Source organism: Anarhichas minor, unplaced genomic scaffold (genome assembly GCF_050575085.1).
Source record: "Anarhichas minor isolate MPS153535 unplaced genomic scaffold, ASM5057508v1 ptg000026l, whole genome shotgun sequence".
Lineage (NCBI taxonomy): Eukaryota > Metazoa > Chordata > Actinopteri > Perciformes > Anarhichadidae > Anarhichas > Anarhichas minor.
The window spans coordinates 11,731,630-11,749,931 of NW_027466472.1; the positions used below are offsets into that span (position 1 = coordinate 11,731,630).

At 43.5% G+C, this 18,302-nt stretch overlaps 2 protein-coding genes across 2 annotated transcripts; both read left to right on the forward strand.

The window, feature by feature from the left end:
- The first annotated feature begins 1,401 nt into the window (after nt 1-1,401).
- kpna4 (karyopherin alpha 4 (importin alpha 3)) lies at nt 1,402-12,787 on the forward strand. The gene is made up of 17 exons (XM_076101062.1): nt 1,402-1,629; nt 3,417-3,461; nt 3,629-3,718; nt 4,878-4,907; nt 5,004-5,056; nt 6,092-6,187; nt 6,515-6,600; nt 7,168-7,254; nt 7,366-7,535; nt 8,129-8,173; nt 8,374-8,505; nt 8,615-8,743; nt 9,474-9,578; nt 9,694-9,765; nt 9,918-10,080; nt 10,180-10,274; nt 10,441-12,787. Exons 1-17 carry the CDS (start codon nt 1,561-1,563, stop codon nt 10,534-10,536), a joined length of 1,563 nt encoding a protein of 520 aa, XP_075957177.1. The 5' UTR covers nt 1,402-1,560; the 3' UTR covers nt 10,537-12,787.
- A 144-nt stretch (nt 12,788-12,931) lies between these two features.
- trim59 (tripartite motif containing 59) lies at nt 12,932-17,964 on the forward strand. Its single transcript, XM_076101063.1, has 5 exons — nt 12,932-13,291; nt 15,057-15,361; nt 15,462-15,683; nt 15,791-16,000; nt 16,317-17,964. Exons 2-5 carry the CDS (start codon nt 15,107-15,109, stop codon nt 16,920-16,922), a joined length of 1,293 nt encoding a protein of 430 aa, XP_075957178.1. The 5' UTR covers nt 12,932-13,291; nt 15,057-15,106; the 3' UTR covers nt 16,923-17,964.
- Nucleotides 17,965-18,302: the final 338 nt, after the last annotated feature.

The window sequence follows — 18,302 nt, forward strand, 5'->3', positions numbered from 1 at the left end:
CTGAAGGAGTTCAAAGCTTCAGTGACTCAGATGGGAGAGACTGTACAGCAACTGTTGCCCTGGCTCTTCACCAGTCGAAGCTGTATGGGAGAGTGGCAAAGAGAAAGACACTGTAGAAAGAATTTGCCCAAAGGCATGTGGGAGACTCCAAGGTCAATTGGAAGAAGGTTCTTTGGTCTGATGAGACAAAAATTGAGCTTTTTGGCCATCAGACTAGACGCTATGTTTGGTGAACACCAAACATTGCACATCACCACAAACACACCATCTCCACCGTGAAGCATGGTGGTGGCAGCATCATGCTCTGGGGATGCTTCTCAGCAGCAGGCCCTGGAAGGCTTGTAAAGGTAGAGGGGGACATGAATGCAGAAAAATATCGCCAAATCCTGGAGGATAATCTGACTCAGTCTGCAAGAGAACTACGACTTGGGAGAAGATTTATTCTCCAGCAAGACAACGACCCCAAGCATACAGCAAAAGCTACACAGAATGGTTCAAAGACCACAGGGTGAATGTTCTGGAGTGGCCAAGTCAAAGCCCAGACCTCAATCCAATCCAGAATCTGTGGCTGGACATGAGAAGAGCTGTTCACGCCCGATCCCTGAGCAACCTGACAGAGCTTGAGCTGTTTTGAAGAAGAATAGAGAAAAATCTTAGTGTCCAGATGTGCCAGCCTGAGTGAGACACATCCACACACACACTCAGTGCTGTGATTGCAGCCAAAGGTGCATTTACTAAATACTGACCTGAAGGGGGTGAATACTTATGCAATCTTTACTTTACCTTCTATATTTTTAGTTAACTGACATTATTTTGTAAAAATCTGTTTTCACTTTGATATTAAAGAGTTTTTTTTTTTTTGCAAATTCTTGTCAAAAAAGCCAGATTATATTGACCATCATTTCATGTATAAAAGCAACAAAAGGATGAAACATCCAAGGGGGGTGAATACTTATGCAAGGCACTGTACATAGAATATACAAATAAACAAGAAAATATAAAATATGAAAACAAGAACAACAAAGACAACGGAGTAGAACGTATTGATCAGTAAAAAAGTGCGTCATATTAAGATTACATTGTATTTTATACGTAATTCTTAATTGGAAAAGAAGACTAGCTGTAAAATAAATACAAGTAAAAATGATGTAGTGGGAACAAATATATAAAATACTCAACATTGTACTTGTAGTGTAGTACTTGAATAAAAGTACTTCCTTCAACGGGTATATAAAATACACATGTGAATAATAATAATAAGGTGGATAACTGTCTTTGAATACGACGATCAGACGTGAGTTCGTATCGTGTTATGTGGCGCGCCCTGCAGAGAGACGTTCACACTGAAGCCAATGAGAGTGAAGGGGATTTCCCCACCCTTCCGCTACGCCAGAGCGAGGCTGCCCTCCACCACCGGCAATCCCAGTGTGCACCGCGGACAGAGCAGCAAAAAAATAGTCCGCTAACGAAAGGCTGAGAAAAGGGAACCAGAAGAGTGTATAGCTCACCAAGCTAAATCCACGAGTTAGACTGTATTTATCGTAACCAGAACCCGCTAACATGGCTGACAACGAGAAACTGGACAACCAGCGGCTGAAGAATTTCAAGAATAAGGGCCGTGATTTGGAGGTAAAAGTTATGTAGATTGGTGTCGAGGATTCCTCGGCACCGCCGCTCTGTTAACGGCCAGCTTCGCTTCCTTGTGACGTCGTTTCTAATTCCCACCATCGGGAACTTTTTACCCAAAGCCTTTAGCCGGGGCCTTCACACACCGCCGGTTATAGATCGCTTGCATTGGTTCGGATGTTTTGGTTTTTTGTTTAACTGGTTTTTGATACAGCACGAGACCGCGTTGGTTATAAAACGTGTCAGAAATGCTCGTCAGAGTTCATCGCCTCCGCTTGATGTGCTCTGCTAGCTTAATGCTAACCCAGGCCCACGGGGGACATGCTAGCGTAACTGAAGCATATAGTCACCGGCTCGGTTTGGGTCGAGGTGGGAAATAATTAGGACACATCCAAAAGTGCATATACCATTAGTTGGCTTCTATGTTGTGTGTGGGTGGTATTTGATTGTTAACACAGCGGCAGATCAACGGTATTTTGATGCTGCAGTTAGCTAACCTGCGTGCTAGCTTGGCTCGCTAGCTACCATTAAGCTCGGTGGTGCTGGTGGCTGCAGTTCCACCCATCCCCCGTCTTTATCACCAAAAACAATGGCGGAAACCAGTTAGCCTCTTAGCCGGTCGGTTATCTGGATCTTTTTAAATCATGGCGTAGTATTACAATTTTATTCCGTGGTTTATCAACGACGTTACTCATGGTTATAAAACAAGGTTAATGCGACCTGTTTATTAACACGATCACATGACGTCTAACGTTAGATCAATGCTACACGTTAGCTCACGTTGGATCCATAAGTTACAAGGTGATTTACAGCTCAGCGTGCCACTGGTCTAATGTTAGCAGGGGATGTTTGTTGTTTTCAGGCGGACTCTGTGGATATGTGTATGAGCATGACATACTCACACATTCTGTTTGAGAGTAGTTTGTGTTGCAAGCTAACGTTAGGCCACAAGACATGAGTTGTGACATCTAGCGAGCTGTTAATAACTTATCGTCACCATGGTGGTCTGTCAGTGATGAACACAAGCATATACTCTTAAACTGCAATTAACAACACCTGTCTGCTCATAACATGAGCGATATAATAAACCGTATATTCAGTGGGCAGTTTATTAGGTACACCTAGCTAAACCGAATGCAGCATTCCTGCAATAAATCCTGCATTCACAAGGGATATAATGCCACATTCTTTGTTGAAACGGTTTTAGCGAGAGATTAATTCTTCTTCATGGCCGTTTTTGGAGGCTGTTTGTGGTGCTGTTGAATTGTATATTTTTATGATATAAATCTACAATTGGTCAGAAGCACAAACTGCAGTCTATAATAAAGACCACAGAGCAGAATCGGCACCTCTAAAACCGTTTCAACAAACAAAAATTGAACATTGCAACCTTTCTGAAGGACTTCCTGCAGGACTGCAGTATTTTTTGCTGGCTAAGAAATTGTAACTAGATGATTTTATGGGCAGAACATGAATAAAAATGGTATATATATATGTATATAAAAAGAATAAGGGGGTTAGGGCACATACAATAGTCTTGGAGTAACTTAGCTAATAGTAGGTCAGACTCGTGTTAAGTGTGTTTGGGTGCCTTCATTTGCAGAGTTTGGGCAGTTGACTCAATGCTCCTTTGTATAACTGATACTGCAGATCATCTGTGGTCGTATAAAAAAGGAATCATGATCTCAGACTGGCCAAATTTAGTTTTATAGGTAGTGTCACCCTCTTGGGCAACGGCAGGTTGGGATTAAAGTTCCTTGTATAATGTCAATATGCTATCTGTCCCACAGACTATGAGAAGACAGAGGACTGAGGTAGTGGTGGAACTCAGAAAGGTAAATACGTTTGTATTGTTTTGTGCTACGTACATCTACATTATATTCTGACCTTTTTATCTGCAATATCTTTGAAATCATGTACTGAAAGATGCAGAGTTTGTCGTGTTATCAAGAATTTCTGCTGGAATGTGCACCGAGTGATATTTATTTCCCCTCCACCACAGAACAAAAGAGACGAGCACCTTCTGAAGAGGAGAAATGTGCCCCACGAGGACATCTGCGAGGACTCGGATGTCGACGGAGATTTCAGATCGGTACGGTCGTGCATCCTCTGCTCAAAACGTGTCTGCTGCCGCCACAAAATCAAGTTCACATATTTTGAGGTTTTGTGTTTTCACGGCAGAGGATTGTATAGTTCCTGTAAGGAATTACTGAACACTGGGAATGACAGCTTGCCATAAATGTTTTACCGAGGGGTTCTGCACATTAGCTTTATCTCACTAGTTAAACACTCTTAAAGGTTTAGGACGAACTGACATTTTGTCCCTGTGATGCTGCCTCCATGGCTCTGCTTGCTCAATGTCAGTTGGGTGGGACAGGAATGTGAAAAACCCCATTAATTTTGTCTTTTCCTGTGCTAATATTACAATACATTTTGGTAGTAATAGTTCTGGTTATGGTCATAGTTGCGATACGTACTGAAAACCTTTTGCAATGCAAATATTACCCTGAAAATTAGCCCTTGAATTATGACCAATTTTAAAGCGCTTTATTCATAGGTTAGTACTGATCTTAACATAACTGAGGGAAACATTAATCCTGCGCTCATTATTGTTTAGAAATTAAAGCTTAAATGAAAATTTCTCAGAATAACACATTGCTTGTGACAAATGTGGGCCTGCTGAGCTTGTTCGACTATATATTCCCTTTTTCTGACATGAGATGTTTCCTAAATCGTCACTTTCCCTCAATTGTGTATGCAGGGTTGTGTTTGAATGTTTTTCACTTCTGGATTGACGTTTGTTGCAAGTCTACTGCCTCCCTTTTATTTGAGGGTGCACAGGCAATCAGCTGCAGCTGCTGGCTAACGGAGGCTTTGGCCAGCTTTAAATAATTGGGCCTACAGTCACGCTCGGTGCTTGATTGGAAGTTAGAATAGTGCTCTGCACACTACAGCCTCCACTGGGCCCTGAACTCCCCGTAGAGGGCATCAGGTGAGCTTGCAGGTTGGCCAATTATCACGCTGAATGCTGTCCTTCGCGCCCAGCCTGCTGACTGTTTACGCCACATTGGTTCAAGTGAGGATGCAAGTCACTGCATCGCCCTTTTGGGATTTCCCAATCACGAGCCACCGGTTTAAAATGTGCCCGTTACTGTATCGTGTAACTTTTGATGTAACACACGGTTTTAGTTACAAATGTGTGTCAAAGCACAATCATAGACTAATGACTCTCTGAAATGTTTCCTTTTCAGCAAAACACTTCTCTTGAAGCAATAGTACAAGTAAGTGAGATGTTTGCTTTTATTTCTTCTTCTTCTTAGTCATCTAGACGTCTGTATTATGCATCAGAATTAAACTTGCGTCCTCATGTTCTCTAGAATGCCACCAGTGATAATCAGGGCATCCAGCTGAGCGCTGTTCAGGCTGCCAGGTATGAACACACACCCTCACACTCTACTGATTATCACTTCACTTCATACCAGTCGATTGTGAATGATTCACATTGTTACTTGTCTTTTTATAATTATTTAGTGTCAAATTTATCATGTTGTAATAATGATATTCACAGTGAAAGCAAAGAGGACCGACTACAAGATTTTATGATAAATTAGATTTGAGCAGTTTTTCAGAAGTAGCGCCGCTACCACAGTTTGCAGAACTGTTAAGGAAACGTTCTGTATAATCCAAACTACAGCTGTGACAAAGACACAAATGAATTGTTTTAAATAATCAATGTGTTTGATTTCACTATTATTCTAGTTAAATTCATTCAATAAGTATAAGAGTTACGTTTTGACATGTGGAATTGTCTATTGTTGCACGTAAATATCAAGTCAATGCTGTCACCGTCATGTTACCACTCAAACCTAATTGTCCCTAATGAATAAACTGTATTGATGCAGTTTAATATTCTAACAGTAGTAATCCAGCTTCACGTCTGGTCTATCTGGTATCTGTGAGTCACAGATTCTGCACCAGTACACCAATACTTGGGTCTTAAGAGGTTCTCTGATTAAAATCCTCGGCCTCTTGCAAAATCCAGTGTTGAATTTTCAAGTGCTGGATGTTTTTTTCCATCTCGGTTAGACAGCCGTGATTTACAGTAAGTCAGCCCCGTCTGATTAATGGACGTTGTTAACAGCACTGCAGCTCAGTAGTGTAGGTCATGTGCAGCGTGAGGCAGCTGAAATCATGAAACATACTTCTCTATTATTTTTTTTATTAGTTTGTCTTCTGTTCCTTTTCCCAATTTAAGTCTGCTCTGCAGCATTACCAACATCACACAACACCGCCGTTGTGTGATGTTGACGTCCTGAGCAGGGTGACGTTTCCTGTCTACAGTCACAGGGATTGTGATTGACTTACAATGTGAAGACGCTCCGCATTCTTTCGCTGTTTCTGTCTGTGTGTCAGTAAAGGTATGCGTGTGAGTAATGGTCTTTTGTGTCCTCTTTTGTTTTTGTAGGAAGTTGTTGTCCAGTGACCGTAACCCTCCCATAGATGACCTGATTAAGTCTGGGATCCTTCCTATACTGGTCCACTGCCTGGACAGAGATGACAAGTAAGCAGGCTGTGATTCTTGTTTGTCTGCATGTAGCAGTGCATCACGCTCTTCCATTTGTGATAATTACAGTACAAGCTAGTTATTTTTTTTAATTTTTTATTTTTTTCATCATGTTGAGTTTATGTTCACTTCAAAGTTATGCAAATGAGCGAGCAGGGTTTAGCCCAGCGTGCATCTGTAGCAGTTATATAAATGGCTTCTAGTTTCCACCTGCCAGGAATGGCAGAAAAAGTATGAGTCATCAGCATGCGCGTCCTGTTGGACACCACTGCCCAGTCGACTCGATTTAACCGCGGCCTTCATCCACCTCTCACCTTTTGACAGCCCATCTCTCCAGTTTGAGGCCGCCTGGGCTCTGACCAACATAGCATCTGGTACTTCAGAGCAGACCCAAGCTGTGGTCCAGTCCAGTAAGTGCCATTTTATCACACAACTTTCTTTCAAGCTCTTTTCTGTAGTCTTTTTCAATGCTAGAACATCATCATTAAAATAATACGTTTGGCGGAATGTTATGAAACGATAAAAACTGCAGACTTCATTTCATTCACTTGTGTTGGATGTGATATATTCTTTCTAAACTGAGCTGCCTGCTTCTCCAAAGTTGATCTTTGTTTCATTCAGAGGTTGTGATTGATCACACTAAATGGCAGCACTTTCACTGAGCTGGAGCATAACGGAATTGAAGTACTCGACTCAATAAATAGACATCAAATCAACCTGAGATGTTTTCCTTCTCTGCCTCTACGTCTCTCTTTTTATTAGCATGTTGTGGCTCAATTGCATTTAAAGCAAAGTGCAAACACGGCCGTGTCCAAATCAGGAGTCCAGAGTCCAAGTGGTGATTTAGTGTGCGTCATCGGATGATTACAAGTTTTAAAGTGTAACCGTTATATCTCTTGCCAATATATCTCATACTTGAATAGAAGCAACGATCATGAGCAGCCCGTGTACATGATTGATCTGTTTCCTTTGTGTAGATGCTGTGCCGCTGTTCCTGAGGCTGCTTCACTCTCCTCACCAGAATGTGTGCGAACAGGCGGTCTGGGCCCTGGGCAACATCATAGGTAAGTCGCTCTTAGAGTGAACATGAGTGTGTTCGAAATAAATACAGTCAGTCACATGTAAACATGCGCTTCATCTGTCTGTGTGTGTGTGTGTGTGTGCGTTCTCTCCAGGTGATGGCCCTCAATGCAGAGACTATGTGATCAGCCTGGGTGTGGTTAAGCCCCTGCTCTCCTTCATCAGTCCCTCCATCCCCATCACCTTCCTCCGCAACGTCACCTGGGTCATGGTCAATCTGTGCCGCCACAAGGACCCTCCACCGCCCATGGAGACCATCCAGGAGGTGTGTGTTTGTGTAGAGGAACTGTTTGAGTGGGAAGCCAGTGGTTGTTAATGCAGATTAATAATGTCGTCTTCTTTTGTAAACACATTTGCAGAAGCAAGATATTCTGAATCGTAAATTCTTGGGTTTTTAATGCCTCCACATTTTTGGTCATTGCTCAAAAATGAATATGCTAATTATGACAGTTCCACACAAATGTGAAGTGATGCCATTTTGGAGAGAGACGGGATGGGAACTGCAGTTTCACTGGCTGGTTTAGACATAAAGCCGCGAGGAGGAAATTCTTTCTTTTCTTTCTGCCTGCTGCTGTGAATGCTCATCTCTCCTAAAATCTATGAGATGTGTGTTTATTGGCTGGCGGGGGGAGAGAGGCGGAGAGACGGAACTCCATCTGTGGTCTACCTAAGCTGGTTAAATGAGAACAAGATTGGTGTGTTGAAATGAATTAAAGAGTAGCAGAGCAGAGAGTCGTGCAGCCACTTCAACTATTAACCGTTTACTGATGTCCGCCACATGGGAACCCTGTTGATTTATTTTGTCGTCCTCTTCTCCACTAATGATCCCGCCTGTTGTCTTCTTCTTTATTTTCTCAGATCCTGCCAGCTCTCTGTGTGCTGATCCACCACACTGATGTCAGTGTGAGTAGACTGAATCTGTTTTCATCTGTTTTTTTTTTTTAGTGGCTTTGGTGTCTTGGCCTAACTTGCCTATTAGCAGAGATCTATTTCCACACAATCTCTCTCTTAATGATAATGTTAGATAATGGCTGTTAACTTCAGAAGTGGTCCAGGATGGAGAATGTATTCATTAGCTTCTGTTTATTCTGTGCTGCCTCTAGATCTTGGTAGACACGGTGTGGGCTCTGTCCTATCTGACGGACGCCGGGAACGAGCAGATCCAAATGGTCATCGACTCCGGCATTGTCCCTCATCTGGTACCTCTGCTCAGTCACCAGGAAGTCAAAGTTCAGGTATGAAGAGACACCGACTATGTTTGGGATTAGGTTAATAACACTTCAGGCATGGACCCTAGAGATGACATTGTATTATAACAATTCTACACTGCCTCTCCGCATCCAGACCGCTGCCCTGAGGGCTGTTGGGAACATAGTCACTGGCACAGATGAACAGACCCAGGTGGTGCTCAACTGTGACGCTCTCAGCCACTTCCCTGCACTCCTCACACACCCGAAGGAGAAAATCAACAAGGTAATGCATTCTCTGCTTCGTCTTCCTCCTCCCACATGCTTACACGCCCCCGTCTACTGCGAGACGCGTTGTCTGGAAGTGATGAAATCAGAGACTTGGTGCTAGTACGAGTGCTGTGTGAAAGGTCTAGACGGGACAAATAGACAATTGTAGGAATTCGCAACATGGAGAATCGCGAGGATGATGAAGACGACGAAGAAGACTCGGTGGGGGGGTTAATTGTAGTTAGTGAGACAGATCGGGGGGTTGGGGGGGGGGGGGGGGAAGGTTGTCTGTGTGCAAGTGATTGTATGTGTGATACCATGGGTTGGTGGCCAGAGGGTGCTGAAGACCACGTGTCTCTGCTGATATCGGAGTGCATCTGAGACCAGTCACTTACAAATGAGGCCCACTTTGTGACCTGGACGATGATTAGAGCCTCAAAAAACGCCCTAGCCCCTCCCACAGCACGTTGTCTCGACCAGAGTTGACGCTTTCAGTGTCGACCTCTGGATTCTGATCCAGTTCAGACCCAAAAACTCATTTTGGAAAAGTGATTATGAATGAAACATGACAAAGTCTTAAGCAGGCATGTTCCACATCTCCAATTGAAGGTGTGACACAGTTGCATCTTCTGGCTTCTTTGGTTGAGGTAAAACCTGAATACACTTAAACCTCCGTGGCTTGACTTTACACGGCAGACGACTGTCGTGACTCTGAACTGACTGAAGTTGTGTTGTCTGTCCTGTAGGAGGCGGTGTGGTTCCTGTCCAACATCACAGCAGGCAACCAGCAGCAGGTGCAGGCCGTCATTGACGCCAAGCTAGTTGCCATGATCATTCACCTGCTCGACAAGGTGTGTATCCATCTTTATAAACCGCGTGAAGGCAGAGCATATCATGTACGATTATTGTTGAAGAACGTAGAGGTTAAAATATGTATCGCTGACTTTGAATGCACTTTTTTTTTAGGGTGACTTTGGCACTCAGAAGGAAGCAGCCTGGGCCATCAGCAACCTCACAATAAGTGGGAGGAAAGATCAGGTAAGAGTCTTGCAATGGAATCAAGTTTGGCCATTTTTTCTTAAAATAAATTTGAGTCATGAAAAGCTGAAACTCCTGAATTATAAATGTAGAACCACTGTTGAAGTATTCCTTCCTTCTAACATGTGAGTTACCTCATTGTCTCTCTGCAGGTGGCCCACCTGATTGAGAAGCAGGTGATCCCGCCGTTCTGCAACCTGCTGACCGTGAAGGACGCCCAGGTGGTGCAGGTTGTTCTTGACGGCCTGAGCAATATCCTAAAGATGGCCGATGATGAGGCTGAAACGATTGCTAACCTCATTGAGGAATGTGGAGGTAAGTCCCGATTATGTCATCACGGTTTTACCATATTTGTGTTAATAGGTGGTCGCGTCTGATTGAACGGTGTAACATTTGTTCATTTCTAATCTGCAGGATTGGAAAAAGTGGAGCAACTGCAGAATCATGAAAATGAAGATATCTACAAATTGGCATACGAAATTATTGATCAATTCTTCTCATCTGACGACGTAAGTTACAAGTAAAAGTTGATTTTCTCACCACAGTTGTGATTTGAAAGGTGGCTTTTGACTCGCTGAATGTTGTCTCCCGATGCAATGAAACCCACTAGTGTTTGATCTCCTGTCATGTCCGCTGTACATTGTTAACGCCCGGTGGCTTCGTCTTCTCACTCAGATTGATGAAGACACCAGCCTGGTCCCAGAGGCCATCCAAGGTGGAACTTATGGCTTCAACTCCGCCAACGTGCCAGCCGAGGGATTCCAGTTCTAGACGGCATCTGGGGTATTCTGGAGTTTTGTTCACGATGCAGCACTCTGTTCAACATAAAAAAATTAGGAGAGAGAGAGCGAGAGAGAGCGAGAGTGTGAGAAATTTGATCCATTGTGCTTGGCTCGTGGGATCCATGGCTGCATCTTATCTGAGAGAAAAATGTGTGGATTTCATTTGGCATTCCAGGGGAACCAGCCCAAATGAAGTTTGAGATGGCGAGTGGATGCGAGTGAGAATGAGTGGCTACATGTTGCAAAAAAAGCAAAACATCTACATCGAATGCGTTGAGAGACATGCCGACATAACTGCTGTGTTATTGGAGCTGTCGCCTTCGGAAATCTACTTCAAACGTCAACAAAAAAACTCGATGTCTGCCCAGGGAGAACCAAGGACATCCAAAAATACGAAAACAAGAGATCTCGAAATATTACAATACAACAAAAGGCAGAAATGAAAATAACTTAAATTATGAACTGAGATGAACCACGAAACCATCGCAATTCTGCGGTCCTCCGACTAGAGAGGGCGCCACCAATGTGCCCCTCCCCCAATCGGCCACGCTATCAGACATGTGTGTGAATGGACCCATTGTGTATGAATGTCTGGACTCTCAGGAGCCAGGTTCATCTCCTCCAACGAGACGCCCCGACAGGGCACCATCCTCTCCCCCTGGTGGGCGGGGCCAGGAGTCTGGCTGTGCGTGTGTCGCATGTGCAAGAGAGTGGACGGATGAGTTGTTGTGTGCTTGGCTGCGTGCGTGACTGGGAGTATGCGTGACTGGGTGAGAACGCATGCAGAGACGGGAAATTAAAAAAAAAATACAAATACAACATCTGGAGAGAGAGAAAATTGCAACAATGAGGTTAGCCAAGGTTTCAGGAAAAGAAATTCTGCCTTCGAAAGAGAGGCTGAACCGCAAATCCCTGAAAGGAAGAACTTTGGATATGAGAAAAAAAAAAAATCATCATCACAAGGATAATTTTTTTTTGTTTTGAATTATTGTTAAGTTAGTATTAATTGACACTGGACAATGCTATTGGCAGGTGTGGAGCAGCAGTGCATTGTATTAAGATGCATTCGGTGGCTTTTGGGCTTTTCTTTTTGCCTCCAGTGTGTTCCTTTTTATGATCTTTTTTTTTATTTTAATTTTCAGCTTTTAGTTTCATTGCTTCTGTAAAGGTGATTGACGACGATCGTACTCCACCAGAACCCTAACCTACGCACCAGACATGGGCTTGATGCTGTGAAATTCTGACACCATCACTATAATCAACCAAATGACCTGTTCCCCTTGTGACACTTCATTACTTTTCATTCAATTCACAGCAAACTCACTGCTTTGCAGTGTTGCTGCCATAGCTTTGACTTATCACCAAGGGAGAAGAGGGCAATGGCTCATGTAGGATTGTGAATCATAACATTTGCATGTACTAAACTATAGCACAGTAATTTTTTTTAGGGTATTTTAGTTTCCTTAGGCTGTGGATACAGTGTAATTTTCATTTTAAGTAAAACTGTGCTTAAATGTTACATGTTTCCCCTTCCCTTATCCCTCACTAGTGTCAGATTTGCTAAATAATCTATGGTTTTGCACATATACTGCAAAGTGAGGCCTGAAGTCTTTCTGAGGGCGTGTTGGTCGGTTTCATAGGTTTTGACCTGCCAACGACCTCTACAATATGCATCACTCAACCACAATCTTTGTTGTCTTTCTAGAGTAATCCAATGATGCTTTTTAGTGATACATGAGAAAATAATGACTTTGTTTAAGGAGCAGCAGCAAGGAATCTGCTAATTTATCTTGGCTAGACTAAGAGGGGAATTAGCCTCCCTTTTCCTCCAGGTCATAGGGTGTCCCACATGTCAGACTGGAGTTGTCCAAGGGTGGGTTCTCCTGAATAATAAATAACCCATGAACAAGTTTGCTGTACCTTTTAGTACCTTGCAGTCCATAGCCCCATACTCATTTCCTCTTATACCAGCTAGGTGTACAAGCTTACCCTTTTCCATTTTTTTTGTGTTAACTTCAAACACTGTAGTAAATGATTACACATTGTGCTCATAAACCTTCTGTTGAACATAGGGGTATTTTTTTTTTTTTTTGCAGCATTCCTTGTAAGCAAACATGTGGTTTCAAATCTAAAATTATGACATGGAAGGTAAAAAAAAAAGTGTTTTGCCCAAAAAACCTTTTTGGGAGATAGGCTACAGGATAGGTTGTCTTCGAGAAAATAAATAGTGAAACCCAAAACGAGAGACTGTGTGTGTGTGTGTGTGTGTGTGGTCTGTTGTGACGAAGTGGTGCGTTTAATCCTCATGCGTTTATTTCCACTTTCTTAAAAAGGTTGAGTTTGGATTCAAATATAAAAGCGCAGCCTGATTGGCCAGAGAGACTAGTTTATACGCATGCGTAGTACAGGAACTATAAATGATGCATTCGTAACTATCGGAGAAGTAGCTGTTAAGACTGGTGGAGTACGTTAGTGACATCCACGCGCACCAAAAAGGCTGGGTGGCAATAGTGACACATGTCTTTTGAAAGAATAGCTGGTTAACTCAAGTCTGAAAACATCGCAAAACGTTTACTTTTTTCCTATTTTCTACGCAAGCATTTAAATGTGCTCCAAAAGTTTTAGCATATGCGCCTACCTCTGCCTTCAGCAAGTACGACTTTACTGAGGGCACTTGAAGGCAGCACCTTGAGGAACAGGAAATGAAAACTGTTTTGGGGCAGACTCTTTCCTCCGAGCACACGGTGAGTGTTTAACTAAAGGTTTCTCGCTTTAAAAACATCTTTCTAAATTGTATACGTTGTGTCACCAAGATATAAATGTGTAAATGTTAAATTCGAAGACAAAAAATGTCGGGTCGCTGAGAGAGAAGCTGCAACAGCTGTTAATGTGTCTAATGTTACTGGTATGGGAGTGACACGGTAACGTTAGTTTAAATTAAACCTTTATAAAACACTATTTATCATGTGGGAAATATATTTTATGGTTGTTGAAGGTGTCTCTAAAATAACGTATCTTGAAGCCACAAATTGATGCTTCTTATGTGACTTTTGAAATAAAACTGCGGTTAACGGTCTCGTGATTATATATAAATAAATAAATAAAACTGACGCAACTGTTTCTGCAAAGTTGACCAGAAGAGCCAACAAAACAATTGACAATTCCCAGAAAATGGTAAAAAAAAAAAATAAAGCTGTCAAGTTTTAAATGTACCAAGTGGATATAATGTCAAAAATGAATTAATTGATAATAATGAACGCTTAAAACGTTACCTGTTTGATTCTGGGCGCCAAATCGGCTGTAGTTTAACTGCATAAATGTGTGTGTGTGTGTGTGTGTGTGTGTGTGTGTGTGTGTGTGTGTGTGTGTGTGTGTGTGTGTGTGTGTGTGTGTGTGTGTGTGTGTGTGTGTGTGTGTGTGTGTGTGTGTGTGTGTGTGTGTGTGTGTGTGTGTGTGTGTGTGTGTGTGTGTGTGTGTGTGTGTGTGTGTGTGTGTGTGTGTGTGTGTGTGTGTGTGTGTGTGTGTGTGTGTGTGTGTGTGTGTGTGTGTGTGTGTGTGTGTGTGTGTGTGTGTGTGTGTGTGTGTGTGTGTGTGTGTGTGTGTGTGTGTGTGTGTGTGTGTGTGTGTGTGTGTGTGTGTGTGTGTGTTGGCAGAAGGCCTCCTATTGTCACTGCGGTGCTAGATGTAACTAGAGGAGAGAGCGCGTGCACACACCTCACTATATAACTGATCCTCTAATAGGGGCTGAGCCCTTTTTTGGCTGTTCTCTTGTTTTTCAGTACAGGATGGTTAGACTTACTTGAATGAGGCAATCCATGCTGTTAATAGGGAAACACTAATGTTGCATTCAGGGGCCTTTTCATTAGATACACCTGTACAATCTAATGCAATACAGTTCCACCATAAAGTCTACTTTTATGACCCAGTCATAGAGAAATATAGTGATTGTGTTTCTGTTATTGATGTTTGTAAATAGGGAGGACAGAATATCAGGAACACCACATTATAATGTAGTCTTCCAGCATAACATCACCTTTTGACCTCGGTAATCGATATATAATTGAATTTACACATTGCTCATAATGAGCTTTGTAAAGGTAGAATTTATGACAGAGCTGTTGTATTATATTGTAATAGATCGTACATGTGTTCCCACGTTTTATCTATTTTCACAACTAATCATTTTGTATATAAAATGTCAGAAAATAGGGGAAATGCCTATTTTTCCTCTTCACATGTCTTGTTATATCTGACCAACAGTCCAAAACACAAAGATATTGTTTTATATACGACAAGAAGAAAGTTTTACATCAGCTGAGACCTTCAACTGCTTGGAAAACAAATTAAACAATAATTCATTATCAAAATAGTTCAATTTTTGTGTTAATTCACTCTGAACCCAATGACATTCTTTTAGGTCTTCACTAGGTTACGCTCACTTGACAGTTGCAGCGAGTTGATGTGTTTTGCTGAACGCGTAGCTTTTCCTCCATCCTGCTGTCCTGCCAGATCTTCGTCTCCCTAATCCTCAGTCCTGAACCGGGCCTCTAGCCTCCACCATGGACAACCTGGAGGAAGACCTGACGTGCTCTGTGTGCTACTCGCTGTTCTCTGACCCGCGCGTCCTGCCGTGCTCGCACACCTTCTGTAAGAACTGCCTGGACAACTTGCTCCGGTTGTCCACCAACTACTCCATCTGGCGTCCGCTCCGCCTGCCGCTAAAATGCCCCAACTGCCGCAGCGTGGTAGAGCTGCCCCCGATGGGCGTAGACTCTCTGCCCACCAACGTATCTCTGCGAGCCATCATCGAGAAAGTAGGAGAGAGTCATCCTTTATGCTACCTATCGGTCTAAGAATCCTCTTATTGCTTTATATGCTTTGCTGCTTAAGTTTGTGCTCGTCTGCTATCTCCAGTACCAGAGCGACAGTGCGCCGCAACACCCTTCCTGTCAGGAGCACCACAGGCAGCCTCTGAACATGTACTGCATCCAGGACCGCCAGCTGATCTGCGGGCTGTGTCTGACTGTCGGGCAGCACCAGGGCCATCCCATAGATGACCTCCAGGCAGCGTTCATCAGAGAGAAACAGACTCCATCGCTGCTGCTGGCCAGACTCTCTGAGCAGAGATGGACACAGGTAGGGAATCCTGTCAATGTGGCTGCAATCGGGCTGAAAAGATACTCTGAAAAGCATGTGTGGTGTGTTCATTTGGAAATGTTACCTGCCCTCTGTCCTGCTGTTAGGTGTGTGAGCTGGGGGAGCAGCTGGAGCAGGAGAAGGCCCGCTGTGAGGGTCTAGTGAGGCAGGACCGGCAGGAGGTCAATCAGTTCTTTCAGGCGCTGGAGGTGGTGCTGGCCCGCAAGAGACACGCCTACCTGGAGGCCCTGGATAAAGCCGGTGCAGAGGTGTCCCGGGCCTACGACCCCCTCATTCACACAGTGAAGGCACTACAGGTGTGTTTCAGGGCTAATGGCCGATTTACATCAGATCATAGCGCACATCATCATCATCATCATCGTCACTTATTTAGGGACTGTTTCCCATCCTTGAGTGGATTAACTAAGATACTTTAGCATGGACAGGTAATATGGACAAGCGAAATATCCATTGAAGTTGGATTTAGCTACTTTCAATGATAACGTGAGGCATCCATGTTTTTTTGGTTTTTAGGCGCCTCGAAGTTATTAGGCGTCATCTCGGATATATATATGAGTTTCCCTGTCGTAATTACGAAAATAAAAGCCCTGATAACCATCATGTTTCCTGCAGGAAGAACAGTTGGACCTGGTGTCCCTGGGTTCATCAGTAGAGGAGGAGGACTCCCCGCTGGTCTTCCTGGAGCAGGTCCATTTGTTCAGAGAGAGGGTTGAAGGGTTCATTAAAGCCCCTCTGCCCTCGGTGATCAACCTCTCCGTCACTCCGCGGGCAGCAGAGCACCTGCAGCAGCACTGGCCCGCCGTGACCATCGGGAGCCTGGAGGAAGCGCCCGTGCCTAAGGTGTGCTGCTGCACCAGATGTGGCAGCGTGGAAACCGAAGCCGGAGGAAGGGATCCGTCCGACGGCTGGGCGCGGAACTTGTGGTGGGAAGTGCGGCCCACCTTCTCGCTGCTGCTGCTGGGGCTGCTGCTGCTGCTGACGGCGCTGTGGGTCAACCCGGTCGGAGGGGCGTCGCTCGGTTTCTCTGTGCTCTCTCGGTTTAGTCAGTCGGTCCACGGCCTGAGCAGTGAACTGGTCACATCGGTCTGGGACACGGCGGGATCAGCGTACACGGTGCTGGAGGCCGCTGTGGAAAGATGGAGCGCTCACCTCTCCTCAGTGGGGGAAAAGGCCTCCCAGCAGCTGGCTGCCTTATTTAAAACTCTGACATCCCACTGAAACTGGAACCCTCGACATACATGTAGAGGCTGACAAAGCTTTACTTCCACACTCCTGTAGTAAAGGGAAAATACTCCTTAATACACCTTTAAACTCCTGCTATTGTCCTGGAAAAATTCAGGCAATTGGTAAACAGACATTCTTTAAAAAAAATGTATCCGTAAATCTTTTTGTATATTTAATTGTTGTCTAGTGTTATGTTCCTATTTATGGTATATTCTTCTATCTTTATACTGCCTAACTAATCAGCATTAATCATATCAAACAAGATTTTTTTTTTTTAATCATAGGTTTACAAAAATGTGTAAGTGAGTCACCTTTCCCACGATGCAGTGGGACATTTCAGTGCTTAGGACTTGAGTTCAGCTGCACATGTATCTCCTTACACAGGTCTACAGGGACCGGAGCTTTATGTGAACCCTAGAGCCTGGAGAGTGGAACCAGATACACTCTGGACCTGAGATCATGTTGCAGTGATGCTCAGCTCTCAGTGGCTACCTTGCTGTGCCTTTAACCACCACGCCTTAACCTCACCCTACTTATAATAGCTGATATAGAAACTATATAATAGTCTTATTGTAGTAGACTGCATCGCCACCAGGAACAATAGCTTTCTACAACTCAAGATGTCGTCAGCAGGACAGATCTTCACAGAACCACCAACCAGAACGCCGAGCTGCATTCCAAAATATCTTCCATTTATTATCTTTAATAGCTGTTGCTGGGCTGACATATATATATAGACAGACAACCATTCACACTATTTAGAGTCTTCAATTAACCCAACTTGCATGTTTCAGACTGTGGGAGGAAGCAAGAGAACCCGAGCTGACACGGGGAGAACATGCACATTCCACACAGAGCTGTGAGGCAGCGGTGCAGCCGTCTTAAATATCATGTACACAAGTATTATGCAAACTATAGTTGGTATATATGCTACTGCAAGCATCACATACTGAAGACATTTTGATCAGTTGTATTTTTCTAAACTTGTTACTGTATTTTAAATGCTTTGTTTTGTGTCGTATTCATAAAAATAAAAGCCATCAGCGTGACACTGCATGATGAACCACGAGTCAATTAGTGTTGCCGTATGTTTTAAAGTGGTGCTGTGAGCTCCATTAGCTGACGCTCGCTACAGTTGTCTTTGTAGTGTGAAATATTTTGTGTCCAAGAATCAGCAGAACGTATGCAAACTAGACAAATCTTGACTATTGGTGTTGGAGTTGTAACATTTATTTTAAATGTGACCATTGGAGCTCGTTTTATTACCGGGGTACTGAAATTGACTTACATAAGTTTAGGAATCTACAGGTCGGCCTGTCATGAGACTTAATTACATTTACAGCACAAAATGTAATAAAATTATCTTTGACTGTT

Excerpts from the sequence above, each read along its gene's own strand:
- trim59 (XM_076101063.1), top strand. The coding sequence starts at position 15,107 with ATGGACAACCTGGAGGAAGACCTGACGTGCTCTGTGTGCTACTCGCTG. Across the intron at positions 15,362-15,461 it reads TGCGAGCCATCATCGAGAAA|TACCAGAGCGACAGTGCGCC; the intron begins GTAGGAGAGAGT and ends TGCTATCTCCAG. Across the intron at positions 15,684-15,790 it reads CTGAGCAGAGATGGACACAG|GTGTGTGAGCTGGGGGAGCA; the intron begins GTAGGGAATCCT and ends TCCTGCTGTTAG.
- kpna4 (XM_076101062.1), top strand. The coding sequence starts at position 1,561 with ATGGCTGACAACGAGAAACTGGACAACCAGCGGCTGAAGAATTTCAAG. Across the intron at positions 5,057-6,091 it reads AGCGCTGTTCAGGCTGCCAG|GAAGTTGTTGTCCAGTGACC; the intron begins GTATGAACACAC and ends TTGTTTTTGTAG. Across the intron at positions 10,275-10,440 it reads AATTCTTCTCATCTGACGAC|ATTGATGAAGACACCAGCCT; the intron begins GTAAGTTACAAG and ends CTTCTCACTCAG.